At 42.5% G+C, this 15,819-nt stretch overlaps 1 protein-coding gene across 4 annotated transcripts in view; it reads left to right on the plus strand.

The window, feature by feature from the left end:
- The window catches only part of LOC130368750 (stimulated by retinoic acid gene 6 protein-like), a 47,471-nt gene that overhangs the window by 11,010 nt on the left and 20,642 nt on the right, over nucleotides 1–15,819 (plus strand). For all 4 annotated transcript variants that reach the window (XM_056572904.1, XM_056572905.1, XM_056572901.1 and 1 more), the window contains 12 exons: nucleotides 2,599–2,695; nucleotides 4,981–5,078; nucleotides 5,161–5,300; nucleotides 5,543–5,663; nucleotides 8,786–8,834; nucleotides 9,042–9,164; nucleotides 9,382–9,455; nucleotides 12,750–12,861; nucleotides 13,030–13,150; nucleotides 13,243–13,318; nucleotides 14,347–14,416; nucleotides 14,637–14,685. In XM_056572904.1, the coding sequence (XP_056428879.1) occupies nucleotides 2,599–2,695; nucleotides 4,981–5,078; nucleotides 5,161–5,300; nucleotides 5,543–5,663; nucleotides 8,786–8,834; nucleotides 9,042–9,164; nucleotides 9,382–9,455; nucleotides 12,750–12,861; nucleotides 13,030–13,150; nucleotides 13,243–13,318; nucleotides 14,347–14,416; nucleotides 14,637–14,685 (1,130 nt within the window). The remainder of the gene's footprint in view (nucleotides 1–2,598; nucleotides 2,696–4,980; nucleotides 5,079–5,160; nucleotides 5,301–5,542; nucleotides 5,664–8,785; nucleotides 8,835–9,041; nucleotides 9,165–9,381; nucleotides 9,456–12,749; nucleotides 12,862–13,029; nucleotides 13,151–13,242; nucleotides 13,319–14,346; nucleotides 14,417–14,636; nucleotides 14,686–15,819) is intronic.

The following is a 15,819-nucleotide window of genomic DNA, read 5'->3' on the forward strand; positions in this document are numbered from 1 at the left end:
ATGGCATTTATACTGTTCATATGCTCATGGCACTATACTGTTCATAGACACTCATGGCATTTATACTGTTATACGCTCATGGTGTTTATTCTGTTCTTACGCTCATGGCATTTAAAAGGTTCACACGCTTGTGGCGTTTTTTTTATAATTTTCACACGCTCATGGCACTTATAATATTCATACGCTCAGGGCGGGTATACTGTTCATACTTATACTGTTCAAAGAACGGGTTAAACCAGGTGGGTTCCTGTTGCTACAGGCAGCCAGGACCCACTGCTAATGCCGGGCACGGCCGATCGGACTGATGTCCGGCATTAACCCTTTAGATGCCGCGATCAAAGTTGAGCGCGGCATCTAAAGTGAAAGTAAAAGAATCCCGGCAGCTCAGCAGAGCTGATCGGGACTATTGTGACAAAATCGCGATGTCCCGATCAGCTTACCGGATGACGGGAAGGTCCTCACCTGCCTCTCCGTCGTCCGATCATTGATCTACTGCTCCAGTGTAAAAAAAGAATGTAATAAAAGTTCATTAACCCCTTCCCAATTAAAAGTTTAAATCACCCCCTTTTCCCATTTTTTTTTTAATAAAATAATGAAATAAAGAATAAAAATAATCATATGTGGTACCACCGCGTGCGTAAATGTCCAAACTATTAAAATATAAGGTTAGCTAAACCACACGGTCGATGGCATACACGTAAAAAAAAGTACCAAAGTCCAAAATTGTGCATTTTTGGTCACTTCATATACCATAAAAATTTTAATAAAAAGCTATCAAAAAGTACCATCAAAACAAAAGTTGTACCAATAAAAACTACCGATGACTGTGCAAAAAATTTGCCCTCATACCACCCCATACATGGAAACATAATTTTTTTTTTATAGTGGTCAGAGTAGTGTTGATCATAAGAGTGCAACAAATGCATCGGGTAGCACCGCAGCGGTAACGACCCTAATTGACAGCCAACTGGTATTGGAATCCATGGATACAAACTCGCTGGGGGATAATTGGTCTCTCAACGATTGCCCTTTTTTTTGCTACAAATCTTGTGCCTTCATGTAGTAAATGTGGCAAAGTAGCATCCTGATGTAAGGGTAAATGCTTACGCACCCAACTCTTGCTGTCTAACATTTGTATTAAAATAGTTGCTGCATTCTCATTCTCTACAGCATTAAAAGAGTTAAAGTAGATTGCTATGAAGATAAACAACATTTTGTTCAAGAGAACGGCCATAAAAGCAGTCACTGTGTCACGTGGGTGTTGTTAGTAGAAACCCACTCCTTTTTCTCCAGCATAAAGTTTTATGTAAAGTTAATTACCCTCTTAAGTAGCAATATCCTGCATTAAAATCCATCAGAAGATCTTCTCTTCCTAAATAACAGGACAAGGTCGCATTTATGTCGCACATCTCTGTGAGCAATAATGGAAGATGAAAATTCCTACTGCACTGATGGTGATGTGCTAGTCTAAAACCGCAAAACATTGTAATAAAACAAGACTGTTACACTGTGAAAGAACATTACGTTCATATCTGAAAAGTAGCTTATGTTCAGGGTATATGTCGTGTCAGTATGCTGACATTAGTAATAGTGACTTATGTTTGGTCCATTTCTAAGCATTTGTGGGACTCCAAAGTAATGGTGTTCGTGCTTTGGAGTTCTGCCAGTTCAGGGCACCCCCAGGAAGGGTTGATTGCGATATTGATGGTTGCCCACTTCAGCTCTTCTAGGGCAGTAACAGTGTAGCTGGTATAGGTATCATATTTCTTGTAATTTTTGTTAACCATTGGCTTCATTGTTTAAATTATAGAAATAAGCAGGACTTTATGACTTTTTTAAAACATATTTGAAAAAAATATTACTGATTCAGTTAAAGAGAACCCCAGCCAAAACTACCTTATCCACAGGATAGGGGATAAGTAGCTTATTACAGGGCGTTTGACCAATGGGACCCCCGCAATCTCTGGAACAGGACCCAGCTCTCAGAGAGGAGCGCATGCAGCAGACGACACACGCTTCATTCATTTGTATGGGAGCATTCTATGGGAGGACTACAGCACTCGGGCATCTCCTGCGCTCCCGTAGAAATTAATGGAGCACGTGCCATCTACAGGTAGAAGACACATGCTCCTCACTGACAGTCGGGGTCCTGTTCTGAAGATCGTGTGGGTCCCAGTGATCAGCTACTTATCCCTTATGTTGTGAATAGGTAGTTTTGGCTGGAGTTCTCCTTTAAAGCGCAACTGTCATCAAATCTAGGCCATATAACCTACACACAGCCTCTGTACTGTGTACACATGTCGCAGCGCACACAGGGGATGAGCGATGGGGTGCATGCACTGGGACCCGTGTGTCAATCACACAGCGGTCCCAGTGCTGATGTGCAGGGGATACCATCTCTTCAAATTATTATTGAATCTTTCAAATTGAAAGAATTAATCTGCACTGCATATTCCAGAAAGTATATACGGGATAATTTTATAGGGTTATGCTTATCTTTTTATTTCTATAGGTCATAAAGCTATAGAACAATTGATCATAATAAATTGTTTGTGATTATTTTTAATGTGTGCTGCTGCTGTTCTTTTTCTCCTTAAGTGTGACCGCCTCCAATGACTCCAACAGTCAAATCTCAAGCACTTGTTCCAAAACTATTCGAATAGAACTCTTTGTCCACTATTCTCTGATCCCTGCGGTAAGTCTACGTGAGGAATCATTGTGTCTCCCATGCTCAGCGGCATTCTAGGTTGTTACTGCATACCAGGTTCTTTAACATATTAAAGTAAGGACACTACTTGGATCAACTTAAGTTAAACATAATAAGGTCTTTTTAGTATGTGGCATTTGGTTAGGAAGAATCACAAAGCCTAGTGGTAGCCAGAATCTTGTCTTTTATTTCTGTGTAAAAATCCCTGTGTAAGAAAACCGAGCACCTCTAAGTGGATATGTTTAAATGGGTCCCAAAGTGTCAATATTTTGTATGGCCACCATTATTTTCCAGCACTGCCTTAAGCCTCTTGTGCATGGAGTTCACCAGAGCCTCACAGGTTATCTGGAGTCCTCTTCCATTCCTCCATGATGACATATTAGAGCTGGTAGATTTTAGAGACCTTGCACGCCCCAATCTTCCGTTTAAGGATGCTCCACAGATGCTCAATAGAGTTTAGGGGGAACCCATGAAGGGTGGTGGGGAACAGTGAGGAATACACCCCTCATAAACACAGAGGACTCATATTATTCTTTGATAGCTGCTATAAAGAAGACTGTTACCATACTACAAAGCTCTTAAAGGAAAATGGTCACCCGTTCACCCACACTAAACCTGATACACCTGGTTATAGTGTGGGTGAACAGGAGACCGATGCAGGGTCTCTGACCGATATATGTACCTGCACGCCGGCGCCCGGTCCCATTGTAATTTGGCTTCTTCCAGCGCTGAATTGCGTGCTTGAGGCGGGCCTGCAGGCTGGATTTGAATATTCATGGTCGCTGTTCACGTGAGTGCTTGTGCCTACTGAGTGTTCATGTGACCAGCGCCCATGAATATTCAAATCCAGCTGGCGGGCCCGCCGCCAGCACGCAATTCAGCGATGGAAGAAGCCGAACTTCAGAAGCAACGGGCGACGGCGTGCAGGTACATATATCACACCCCTGAGGAAGTTGCCGACGGGCAACGGAACGCGTGGGGTCTTTAGGGGGGCACCTGCCTGGTAACTCCTCCATTAACCGTCCTGTGTCATCTTATCACGCTTATGCTAAATGAGAATACAGGTTGTATATGGGCTTTTGAAATGACTATAGTGTTATGTGGTAGCTTATGTGTATATCACAGTGATGTTATTGACGCATTGTAATAGGCAGGTGCCCTGGGTGGGGTTCCCTTGTTGAGGGGGCTCACCCCGTTTTGTGCTTTGGCTGTCTTTGGCCTTTTTAAGTGTTTTTAATGATCTTGTCTGTCTTTCTGATGTATATATTAATAAAGATAACTTTTTGATATTTACTTTATATGGGTGTGCGCTGTTTTTGCGTGTTTCTTTCTCTTCTGTATATTGTGTTATATTTGATACGTTTAGCAGCACCCCGTTTTCTAATTGATGTTGCTGAGCCCGCTCATACTATAGTACAGGTACATATATCGGTCAGAAACCCTGCATCGGTCTCTTGTTCACCCACACCATAACCCGCTGTATCGGGTTTTGCGTGGGTGAACTGGTGACCAGTTTCCTTTAATTGGACTAGTATAGGGTTCTCTTATGTGGCCTAGCTGTTTAGATAGTAACTCTCACAATAAAATGTCAATCAGCTTCTCTATTTACCTTTTACAGTAACCAATAATTCTATACAATATACAACTATCATGTACAAAAACTAGGGAAGTGTTTCCCAACCACAGCCTCCAGGTGTTGCAAAACTACAACTCCCAGCATACCTGGACAGCCTTTGGCAGCTTTTGGCTGTCCAGGCATGCTGGGAGTTTTAGTTTTACAACACATGGAGGCACCCCTGTTGGGAAACACTTTTACAACACATGGAGGCACCCCTGTTGGGAAACACTGCCCTGGGGGATAAGTATTAGATTGTGTACGGGCCCCCGCTCTCTCCAGAAACAGGGTGTGTCGAACCGTGCACAAAGTGGCAGCCAACTACCGCCCCCCCCCCCCCCCCCCCCTCCTCTCCATATATCTCTCTGGGAGAACCATTAGGCTATTTTCTGCTCTCCCATAGAGATATATGGAGGGGGCTTGTCGACTGCCGTTTCAAACTGGGGTCAAAAAGCCCCATTCCTGGCGAAAACCAGGCCCCGTACAGAAGATCGCGTGTACATGATCCTTTTCCTTTAGTTTCTACAATGCAAATTGTTACATTCTAATGTAATAGTCTACATTCTAATGTGATACGTGATCTTTTATAGTGCAAATATACAGAAATTACAAATGTAAGCATAAAAAAACTAATTCATAAACTGTTTATGCTTTCTAGGTTCTAATTACAATTACATTGTCCTATCTACAAAGACAAGAAAAACATGAAAAAACGATAGAAAAAACACCACTGGGCAAGAGATTTGGCATTGTGGTGTAAGTCTTATTTCCTCTTCTGTTGGTCATAAATGTCAGTGTCTGTTGGCATTATATCTTGTAAGTGTTCTTTATGTTTCAGGCCAGTGAATTTTATAAGCAGTTACTCAAACAGATGGTCTTATGGGGCCGCATGTGGAGCCACAGCTACAACAGTTTTTCTATTATTCTTCAATGAATATTCTAATTACTTTAACTTTGTTGCACCAACCTGGGCCAAAGGTATGTGTACAAGTCCTTGTCTATAATATGGCTGGGAAGAAGGTCAACCCCCTCTGCATCAACATCATATAATAAATAACTATAATAAGATTTATAAAAGAACATGCCTTAAGGCCCTTTTACAATAGTCAGCACTTTTAATTTTATATATATATATATATATATATATATATATATATATATATATATATTACATAACATTGTTTTTATTAAATGTTTTCTCCTGTTGCCTTTATGCTTAGCTCTAGTCTATCTTCTATCTGCACTGGAGGTTGGGATGGATTACTATCCTTTCTTTGCCTGCTTATCTACTGACCGTAGACTTGTAGGTTCAACCCTAGGATTCTGTTACTCCCTTTGCTGGTAAGTAATAACACGTTCTGTTATAATGCTGCCGACAGACATGTCCCAGGCTTGATGAGAAAGAAAACAACATGGCTGAATTTCTCCCGTATTAACCAGCTGCTAATAATAGCGTGTGAATGCACCCTTAGGCTAAGTTTCCACTTGGTTTTTTGTCCTGCGTTTTTTGGTTTGAAAAAAACGCAAGAAAAAATGCCTGAGAAAACGGCAGTGCAATTTCCTGCGTCTGCGGTTTTTTCATTTGTGTGGAAATTGCACCTTGGCAGTTTTTTTTGTTGGGTACCAAAAAAAAAAAAAAGGGGATGCAGTAGTGATGGAAAAATTTTATTCAATGAAATTTATATATTTTATAACAAAATTGTAATTCATTTTTAATAAAGTGTGTGTGTTTCACTTTTTCTAATTTTTTTTAAATTTTTTAGGTAGTACTACTACTCCCAGCATGGAACAGACTGTTCCATGATGGGAATAGTAGTACCTGTACAAATAGACATATCGCCCTGGCTGTCAGTCGTGACACCCGATGCGATCGTCCATAATATAGCAGAGATGCGGAGCGACTCTATACAGCACTCTGCATCTCTGCACTATACTCCGGCCAGTGATGTGGATAGAACATCACTCATTCATATTTTCCACCCAGAGTGGGGATTGGCCGGATGGTTGCAGCCAATCACAGCTCTCAGAGGGAAATATGAGTAAGTGGCCGGCCGGAGTATAGTGCAGAGATGCAGAGTGCAGGAGAAAGCCGCTCCATCTCTGCAATAGACAGGACGATTGCATATGGTGTCAGTAGTGATACCCTCTTTGATCTGTTCTTACCTGCAGGTACTACTACTTCCAACATGGAGCACACTCTGCTCCATGATGGGAGCTCTAGTACCTGCATTAATAGACAGATCACAGCGAGTGTAACTTCTGACACCTGTTGCGATCTGTGTATTAATGTATGTACTACAGCTCCAAGCATGGAGCAGAGTGTGCTCCATGTTGGGAGTAGTAGTACCTGCAGTTAAGGAAAGATCACAGTGGATGTCACTCCTGACACCCGCTGTGATCCTCCTGTATAATTTATAGATGCGGCCGTTCTTCTATTGTCTCCTTCACTGATGTATATATACACCTATTCATATTTCCTTCAGAGAGCTGTGATTGGCTGGAACCATCTGGCCAATCACAGCTCTGCGGGAAATATGAATAGGTGTAGATATACATCAGTGCAGGTTACCATAGAAGAGTGGTCGGCCACATCTATACTTTATACAGGAGGATCGCAACGGACGATCTGTCAATTAGTACAGGTACTACTACTCCCATCATGGAACAGTGTGTTCCATTCTGGGAGTAGTAGTACTACCTAGAAAAAAAAAAAATAAAGAAAAAAAGGGAAAAACATACACACGCTACATTTTTATTATTGTCGGCTACATTTTTGCCCACACACATAAATTGATCTCTGTTTTAAAAATGTATAAACATTTTGTTGTAAAAAAAGAAACATTTCGTTAGATTTAATTTTTTCCTTCACTACTGTATCTTTTTTATTTTATTTTTTTTATGGTACCCTACGAAATGTTATTAAAAAAGGTATCTCCATCCCTTTTTTGGATTGCTAAAGTCCAAAAAAGAATAAAAAACGTCTGAAAAAATGCCAAAGTTAAAACCCACATATCTTTTTTTCTTGGCGTTTTTTTCACTCCCATACAAAAATGTCACGATTTTGACAAAAAAAAAATCGCCAGTGGCTCAACATGCTGCAATTTTGGAAAAACGCCAAGGAGCTGAAAAACGCCAAAAAAAGAGTGAAAAAACGCCAAAAGGATAAAAAAACGCCAAAGTGAAAAACGCCAAGTAGAATAAGAATTTTGCGATTTCTCATTGATTTACAGCTAACATCTGTCCGTAGAAACTTAGCCTAATGATGCAGTTAAGAAAACTAGGAGTGGATTTAAGAAAGAGTAGTATAGTATCTGTCCTGAAGGTCGGGTAAAAAAAAAAAATTATTAATTAAAAGCATTACAAAAATGCTTGCACTTTCACAGTGACAGGGTAGTTTTCACAGATAAATCGCATTAATGATATTTAAACAAATGAAACTGACCTGGTATTCACACGTGAGAAATGCTGTCATAAATGGATTGCGGATATATATATATATATATATATACACACACAGTGTTTCCTCAACATACGATGGTAATCCATTCCAAACGGACCATCGTTTGTTGAAACCATCGCATGTTGAGGGATCCGTGCAATGTAAAGTATAGGAAAGTGGTCTACAACCTGTGGACCTCCAGATGTTGCAAAACTACAACACCCAGCATGCCCGGACAGCCGTTGGCTGTCCGGGCATGCTGGGTGTTGTAGTTTTGCAATGTCTGGAGGTCTGCAGGTTGTAGACCACTGTTAGAGGAAGTTGTACTCACCTGTCCCCGCCGCTCCGGACCGTCACCGCTGCCCGGGATGTCGCTGTCCATCGCTGCCGCCGCGTCCCCTAGGTGTCCCCAACGCTCCGGCAAGGCCTCTGCTTCCCTGGCATCCGCGCTCTCCGTCGCCGCCATCACGTCGCTCCGCACGCCGCTCCTATTGGATGATGGGACGGCATGCGCAGCGACATGACGACGATGGAGAGCGCCGATGATGCAGGGGATCCCGAAGAGGACGCGCCGGAGCCCCGAGGACAGGTAAGTGATCGTCAGCGGACCACACGGGGCACCGTAAATGGCTATCTGGCGGCAGGTGAAGCAGTCAGCACTGCCGGATAGCCGTTTATGCGATGGCCCCGACACACAGCAGCATCATATGTCGATGCTGCCTTCAACATACAATGGCCTCTGAGAGGCCATCGCATGTTGAAATTATCGTTTGTCGGGGCCATCGTAGGTCGAGGGGTCACTGTGTATATATATATATATATATATATATATATATATATATATATATATATATATTCACTGCAACAAAAACAGCCACATAAAAGCTAAGTAACTAAGTAAATAAATGTTGGTGATTGTTTTTATGCTTTGTATTCTTACTGTGCAAGTCCTGCCAAAGTCTAAAAAGCTATTACATGTATCTATCAGTCATAACACTAATGCATTGTATTACTATCCTTGCAGGTTTTGTGTGCAGCTGGCAGACCTATTACAATGCCAGAGATTAGCTCATGTGAGTTTTCTCTATTCTCTTTACCAAACATGTAACGTTCGGTATAATATCTAGTTGTAGCCACCAAAGAATAGTTTCCCTAGTAACAAACCATCGTACAGAAGGAATATATTATCAGATTAAACATTCAGCTGTGAAATCGCATTTCCCTTTTATTGTATGCTCTTCATAATGATCCATTAAACATGAGTATTATCTCTTCTGCAGACCTCGGTCATACTCCTCTTCACACCCATCCCATCGCTGGCCTGCTGCCTGTTTCTGGTGGGAAGATTTCTACAATTGTTAATAATGACAGTTCTCTCAATTTACAGACAGATGGAAAGTAAGGTATGTTAAAAGGAACTGGGTTGTCCTCTAGTATTATTTATTTTATTTGTTTATATAACGCCTACAGATTCCGCAGCGCTTATAATTATGGGGTACAATTATGGGGTACAATTATGGGGTACTGCCCCTTCCCAACACTCTTATGTCAGACATTCTGCAAACTTTTACACGCACTTTATCAATATAACATGTTGTCTATATAATTGTATCATCGCAGGATGAAGAGGAACCTTTGTTACCTCTGCACTTGACCAACTACGTTAGGCATCTCCTACAACCTGCTCCTGAAACGTAAGTGTGCTTAAAGTGTGCCTAAAGCATTAGAAACACCTTTTGACATGTCAATCAGACATATTAAAAGTTGTTAATTGCACTGTGTCTTACTCCTAAGACCAACTGCAATTGTGAGTTATTAGTCAGGGAAGCGGGCGACATTGTGCTCTGCTACCAGGCCAACTGTATACAGTGGTCCCTCAACATACGATGGTAATCCGTTCCAAATGGACCATTGTTTGTTGAAACCATCGTATGTTGAGGGATCCGTGCAATGTAAAGTATAGGACAGTGGTCTACAACCTGCGGACCTCCAGATGTTGCAAAACTACAACACCCAGCATGCCCGGACAGCCGTTGACCACTGTTAGAGGAAGTTGTACTCACCTGTCCCCGCCACTCACCGCTGCCCGGGATGTCACTTTCCATTGCTGTCGCCGCGTCCCCAAGGTGTCCCTGATGCTCCGGCAAGGCCTCTGCTTCCCCGGCATCCTCACTCTCCGTCGCCGCCATCACGTTCTTACACACGCCGCTCCTATTGGATGATGGGACGGCGTGCGCAGCGACGTGATGACGACGATGAAGAGCGCCGACGATGCAGGGGATCCAGAAGAGGATAGCCGTTTATGTGATGGCCCCAACATAAAAAAGCATTGTATGTTGATGCTGCCTTCAACATGCGGTGGCCTCTAAGAGGCCATCCCATGTTGAAATGATCGTATGTCGGGGCCATCGTAGGTCAAGGGGTCACTGTACACTTCTATCTCTCTACAGAATATACAGAGAAATGGACAGATCTCTCGGTAGACCAGGAAGCAAAGCGCAATGTCGCCCGCTTCCCTGACTAAAAACTCACGATCGAATTTGGTCTTAGGAATGAGACTCGATGCGAACAAAAACTTTTGACATGTCTAATAATCATGACAAAAATTGTTCCTAATTACAGTAACAATTTTTTAAATAATAATTTTTATTTTGCAATAAAATACAAGGGCAATACAAATATGGGTACATGGTACAAAAAAAAGAAAAGAAAACATCAATGTTATTATACAGTACACTAGTACAAATCGTTTACAGTGAGAGGCATACATAAAATCTCCCTCACAGGTCATATAAAAGCAGGCAATGTAATCCTATAACATTAGGTACAGTAACACTTTAAAGTGAAGCTAGTATTCCCATTTAGAAAGGGCACAGTTATGTCACTTGTCGCTTAAGTGGTTTTTCAGTCCAAAATGTTTTTCCCATAGGTCATAGGCATTTACAAGTTTTTTTTTCAATAAATGGCACACTCCTTGTCTGTGACCGGGAGGTGGAAGTTGCGGGGCCCAAGATGGTGTGGGTGCAGGAATAACAGGCACAGGAAGATGCAGAGAAGGTCAAATGGGTCTTTACTTAGGAGATTGTCTCTTACCCCCAATACCGATGGCTGTTAAAGGGTTACCCAAATTTATAAATAGAGGTGCTGCCATTAAAGTGTGTCACTAGTCCTGAAATGCAGTGTTTCTGGCTGATGCCTCCCTTAGGTGGCATGTAAATGTCCCTGGTTGCACCAGGGGTTATGCCTTAAGAAATATACTAGAAAAGTCCTCACTCCGTTTACATGGTCTTGCCATGAAGATTACAAGGAGCAGCTTGGCATCTACTTGTTTTCACAGAATAATAACTTTTTTAAGATATAACTTTTATTACAAGACCATAAAACAAGGGGTACCACAAAGGCTTATAATTCCTCCCTAATTTCTGGAGTAATACTCAGTAATACTCTGGTGTAGCTGGCAGTGTTGCCTAACCTCTAGCTATTTCTAGTGTCTGCGGGTTTTAAAGCGGTTATCTGGTAATTTTTTTAAACTTTTTACTACTGTCCTCAGCCTATATAATAAAACAAAAAGTTTAACTCTCCTTCCTCCACTCCCTCATAGCCTCAGGTATCAGGATTCCCCCTCTCTGGCCTATCTCCACTGACAGTCTGCTGAACCGACCAGAGCTGCAGACGTGAGGTCACAGCGACACGCAGCCAATCACAGTGTCCCATCTCAGACAGTGATTGGTGAACGGCATTGCCAATTTCCCCAGTTGCAGATGCTATGATATGCAGCTCTTAGGAAAGCACTGGCTGCAGATTGGGCATCCTGATATCTGGGTATAAGTGGGAGCAAGAAAGGGGTGCTAAATTTTTTTTTTTGTTTTATTAGGCAGTAAAATAAAATAATTCACCAGATAACCCCTTTAACCTTTGGTAACCATTTCAGTGCCTGCCAGTTGCATTGGTACAGGTAGTAAAAAGTGCCAAACATTAGAAAAAGCAGTTTCACAACATATATTTGACTTAAAAAGAAAGCATCAAACTAAGCCCCATATAGTGCTCTGGAACACAACAAGCAAAAAAATAAATAAATGGTGTGTCCGGCTCTGCTGCTATTCCCGAGGTGCGTGTTTTAATTGAGCTATTAGTTGCTAGCGTACTTTAAATATAAGACAAACTGTGGTCACATAATTTCAGGGGGGAGACATACAGGGGGTATATCAAGGTGAGGCTACAGCTGCTGTTTTGCACAATCTCATGCTTTGTCAGGTCTCTCCAGAGGCCTGAGGAAGCATGTGATTGTGTGAAATGGCAGCTGTAGCCTCACCTTGATATACCCCCTGTATGTCTCTCCCCTGAAATGATGTAAGTATACATCTTCAATAAAGAAGAAAATCAGAAGATCCGGTGAGTGCCGTATTTTCCTTTCTATTGTACAAGAGTAATGTGCTAGCCTCCAAAAACCTGAGTTGACTTGGGCCAAACTGAAAACCTGGACTGGACAGGAAGGCACAGGCCCCACTACCAACCTGCCAGTCATTCCATACATATCCAGGCCTGACAACAGAATTTACCAAAGTCCCTTACAACTTTGCTGAGGATTTCCAACTATCCCAGGATTTCTCAGATCTCACCCAGTTTTACCTGAAACCTAGTACCCAAATATGACAGGTATCATGTTTACACTATGGCCCCCTGGGACACAACACTCACATTGTTTGTCGCTTGCAGAGTATGACATGAAAAGTCATACATTTTACAAAAAATTGCATAACCTCAATTGACATTTATAAGCCACAGATTACACTGCGTGACATTTTTGTGGAGCAATGTATACAGGCTTTGGTCTGTATCGTCGTACTTATGTAATTGTGTAACAATGCAGGAGCATCTGGATGATGTGTATGAATAGTTGTTCAGCTTCTTATATCCAGTCTCCTGCTTTCGTTACGTGCATGTCTCTCAGTCTTGCTGCTCTCATATCAACTTTCTTTTCCATCTAGGAATGAGCAGAACGCTCCACAGAGGTGGAAGATATACACGTGGGATATGCACTTCAAATTTCCTACCAGGATAATAGTCACAGCGGTGCTCTGTTTGACCTGTTTGTACAATGTATGTCACACATAAACTGTACCTATCTACAGTATATTAATGGCTAGAATGTAACAATGTAGTCAGCCAGGATAGCTAGAGCTTCAGTAGAATATGGCAAAGGTGACACTTTACAGACAACTGGGCCCATGTTCCGCTCCGCACAGCTAATCACATGATTCCTCTCAGTTTGTCCTTGTAGATTTATTTGTCTCACCAAAAGCTGTGAAAGGTCTGGACAGATGGATACTGGGAACAGTTAACCTCTCCTATTCCGACCAAACCAAAGGGGTGTTACTACGGTTAAGAGGTTAGATACCAAATGAGAATATAGTGACGTTGTGTGTTTTTTGTAATGCTCCCAGCTGCTGCAAAACCGTCTTTTTGCTTTTCTGTTTTCAGCTTGCTGGTTTTATTCGACCTTTCCTTCTGCCTTTACAAGTGTTATCTTTGTCCTGCATGTCCTTGCAAGCTACAGGTATGACCATTCCCATATTGTGTTCACCAATACTGATGCTAGTTCCTAAAACAAAAACTAAAAACTAAAAATGTATATACATACAGTATTACAGTTGTCGGTGTCCTGGATGTGGTATGGATATACTTAAAGGAGTACTCCGGTGCACACTTTTTTCATTTTATCCCGTCCGGGCTGCAAAATAAAAGAAAACACACTTTCTCTTACCTGCCAACGAGCCCCCGGAGCTCCGGTACAGGTGTTCGGTCCCCGGGCTGTATTCTTCTTACTTCCTGTTAGCCCGGCACGTCACACGGAGCTTGAGCCTATCACTGGCCAAGGCGGGACATCGCTGCGGCCAGTGATAGGCTGAAGCTCCGTGTGACGTGCCGGGCTAACAGGAAGTAAGAAGAATACAGCCCGGGGACCGAACACCTGTACCGGAGTGTACCGGAGCTCCGGGGGCTCGTTGGCCGGTAAGAGAAAGTGTGTTTTCTTTTATTTTGCAGCCCGGACGGGATAAAATGAAAAAAGTGTGCACCGGAGTACTCCTTTAAGAAAGACTAAAATTTTAAATTCCAAAATATAAAAATAAATTATTTTTGCATGTACAATATCGCCAAATCACCAAAAGTAATCCATGGTACTGCCAAACTTTTTCTTCTTTTTATGTGTAATCTCCATAAAAAAATTTATAAAAACATTTTACAAGAAAAGTAGAAACATAGAGCAAAGAGCCAATAGCAAAAGCCCCTATAAGAGGCAGAAGCAAGATATCATATCAAGAGAAATGTCGTGCCCGCCCCTGTTTCTGAGCTAAAGGGGTTTATTGCCCCTCTGAAGATTCAGGTAATCCATCAGATGGGTGTGAACATTATTATAATAGGGGTGTGTTCAGTGCGCTGTACTAAGATGGGGTAGCATGCATATTATTGTATTATGGGGGGATCTTGTCGGAGCACGGCTAGTGTGGAATAGGATGTGACTAGGATATGTACGATATAACATTGCTTTGTAGGTCTCTGCCAACATTTTCATGTTTGTTTTAGAAAAGAAATGAAGAAACTTTATAAAGGTGACTCGGACATTCCAAGCACAGGTCGCCCTGCTGTTATCCTGGTAATGCCATAATCCTCTACAATATTAGTATTGCTCGAAATCTGCTTTATTACAGGCAATAGCTACTGTAGAACATAAGGGACTAAAAGAACTGTTGAGATTTCCATTGTTATTATCTTTACGGAAAACTCTCTTTTAAATATGTGCACAGCCACCTGTACCAAAGTACATACATAAAAACACGTGTTTCTTCCATTTCTTAAATGTGCTTGCATTTTAGGCGGCCAGTATCAGATATACCGGAAATCAGATTGCATATTTGCTATGGGGTAAGTGGAAAATGACTTATCTGCTGTCTGTAAATAAAATTTTATACATAGTATTACAGAAACATATAGGGGGAGATTTATCAAAACCTGTGCAGAGGAAAACCTGCCCAGTTGCCCATAGCAACCAATCAGCGTGCTTCTTTCATTTTTATGAAGGCCTGTGAAAAATGAAAGAAGCGATCTGATTGGTTGCTATGGGCAACTGGGCAAGTTTTCCTCTGCACAGGTTTTGATAAATCTCCCCCATAGTGAAGTTATTTTATACATTTCTCTTAGAGACTGTGTGAAAAACTTATACCGTATTTTTCGCCCTATAGGACGCACCGGCGTATAAGAAGCACCCAATTTATAGGTGCAAAATCTAAAAAAATAAAGATTTTGAACCCTATAGTGGTCTTCAACCTGCAGACCTCCAGATGTTGCAAAACTACAACTCCCAGCATGCCCGGACAGCCGTTGGCTGTCCGGGCATGCTGGGAGTTGTAGTTTTCCAACATCTGGAGGTCCGCAGATTGAAGACCACTGCATAGGAGATAATACTCACGTGTCCCCGCCGCTCCGGACCCGTCACCGCTGCCCTGGATGACGTTCCATCGCTGTCGCCGTGTCTCCGTCGCTCCGGAACGTCTCTGCTGCCGGCCGGGTATCCTCGCTCTCCGTCGCCGCCATCACGTCGTGACGCACGTACGCGACGACGTGATGACGAGGAAGGAGAGCGCCGGCCACACAGGGGATCTCTAAACGGAGAAGACACCGAGGAGGCAGGTAAGGTCCCTCCCGGTGTCCTGTAAGCACTAACCCGGCTATTCAGTCGGGCTGTTCGGGACCACCACGATGAAATTGCGGAGGTCCCGAACATTCTGACTGAACAGCCGGGTTAGTGTCACTTTCCCTTCAGACGCGGCGGTCAGCTTTGATCGCCGCGTCTGAAGGATTAATACAGGGCATCACCGCGATCAGTGATGTCCTGTATTAGCCGCGGGTCCTGGCCGTTGATGGCCGCCGCGATAGGGGTGTATTCGCCGTATAAGACGCACCGACTTTTTCCCCCCAGTTTTGGGGAAGAAAAAGTGCGTCTTATACGGCGAAAAATACGGTAGCTCTTCTTTATAAAAAAAATGGCGATTTTTCATC

This window comes from Hyla sarda, chromosome 4, assembly GCF_029499605.1.
Source record: "Hyla sarda isolate aHylSar1 chromosome 4, aHylSar1.hap1, whole genome shotgun sequence".
Lineage (NCBI taxonomy): Eukaryota > Metazoa > Chordata > Amphibia > Anura > Hylidae > Hyla > Hyla sarda.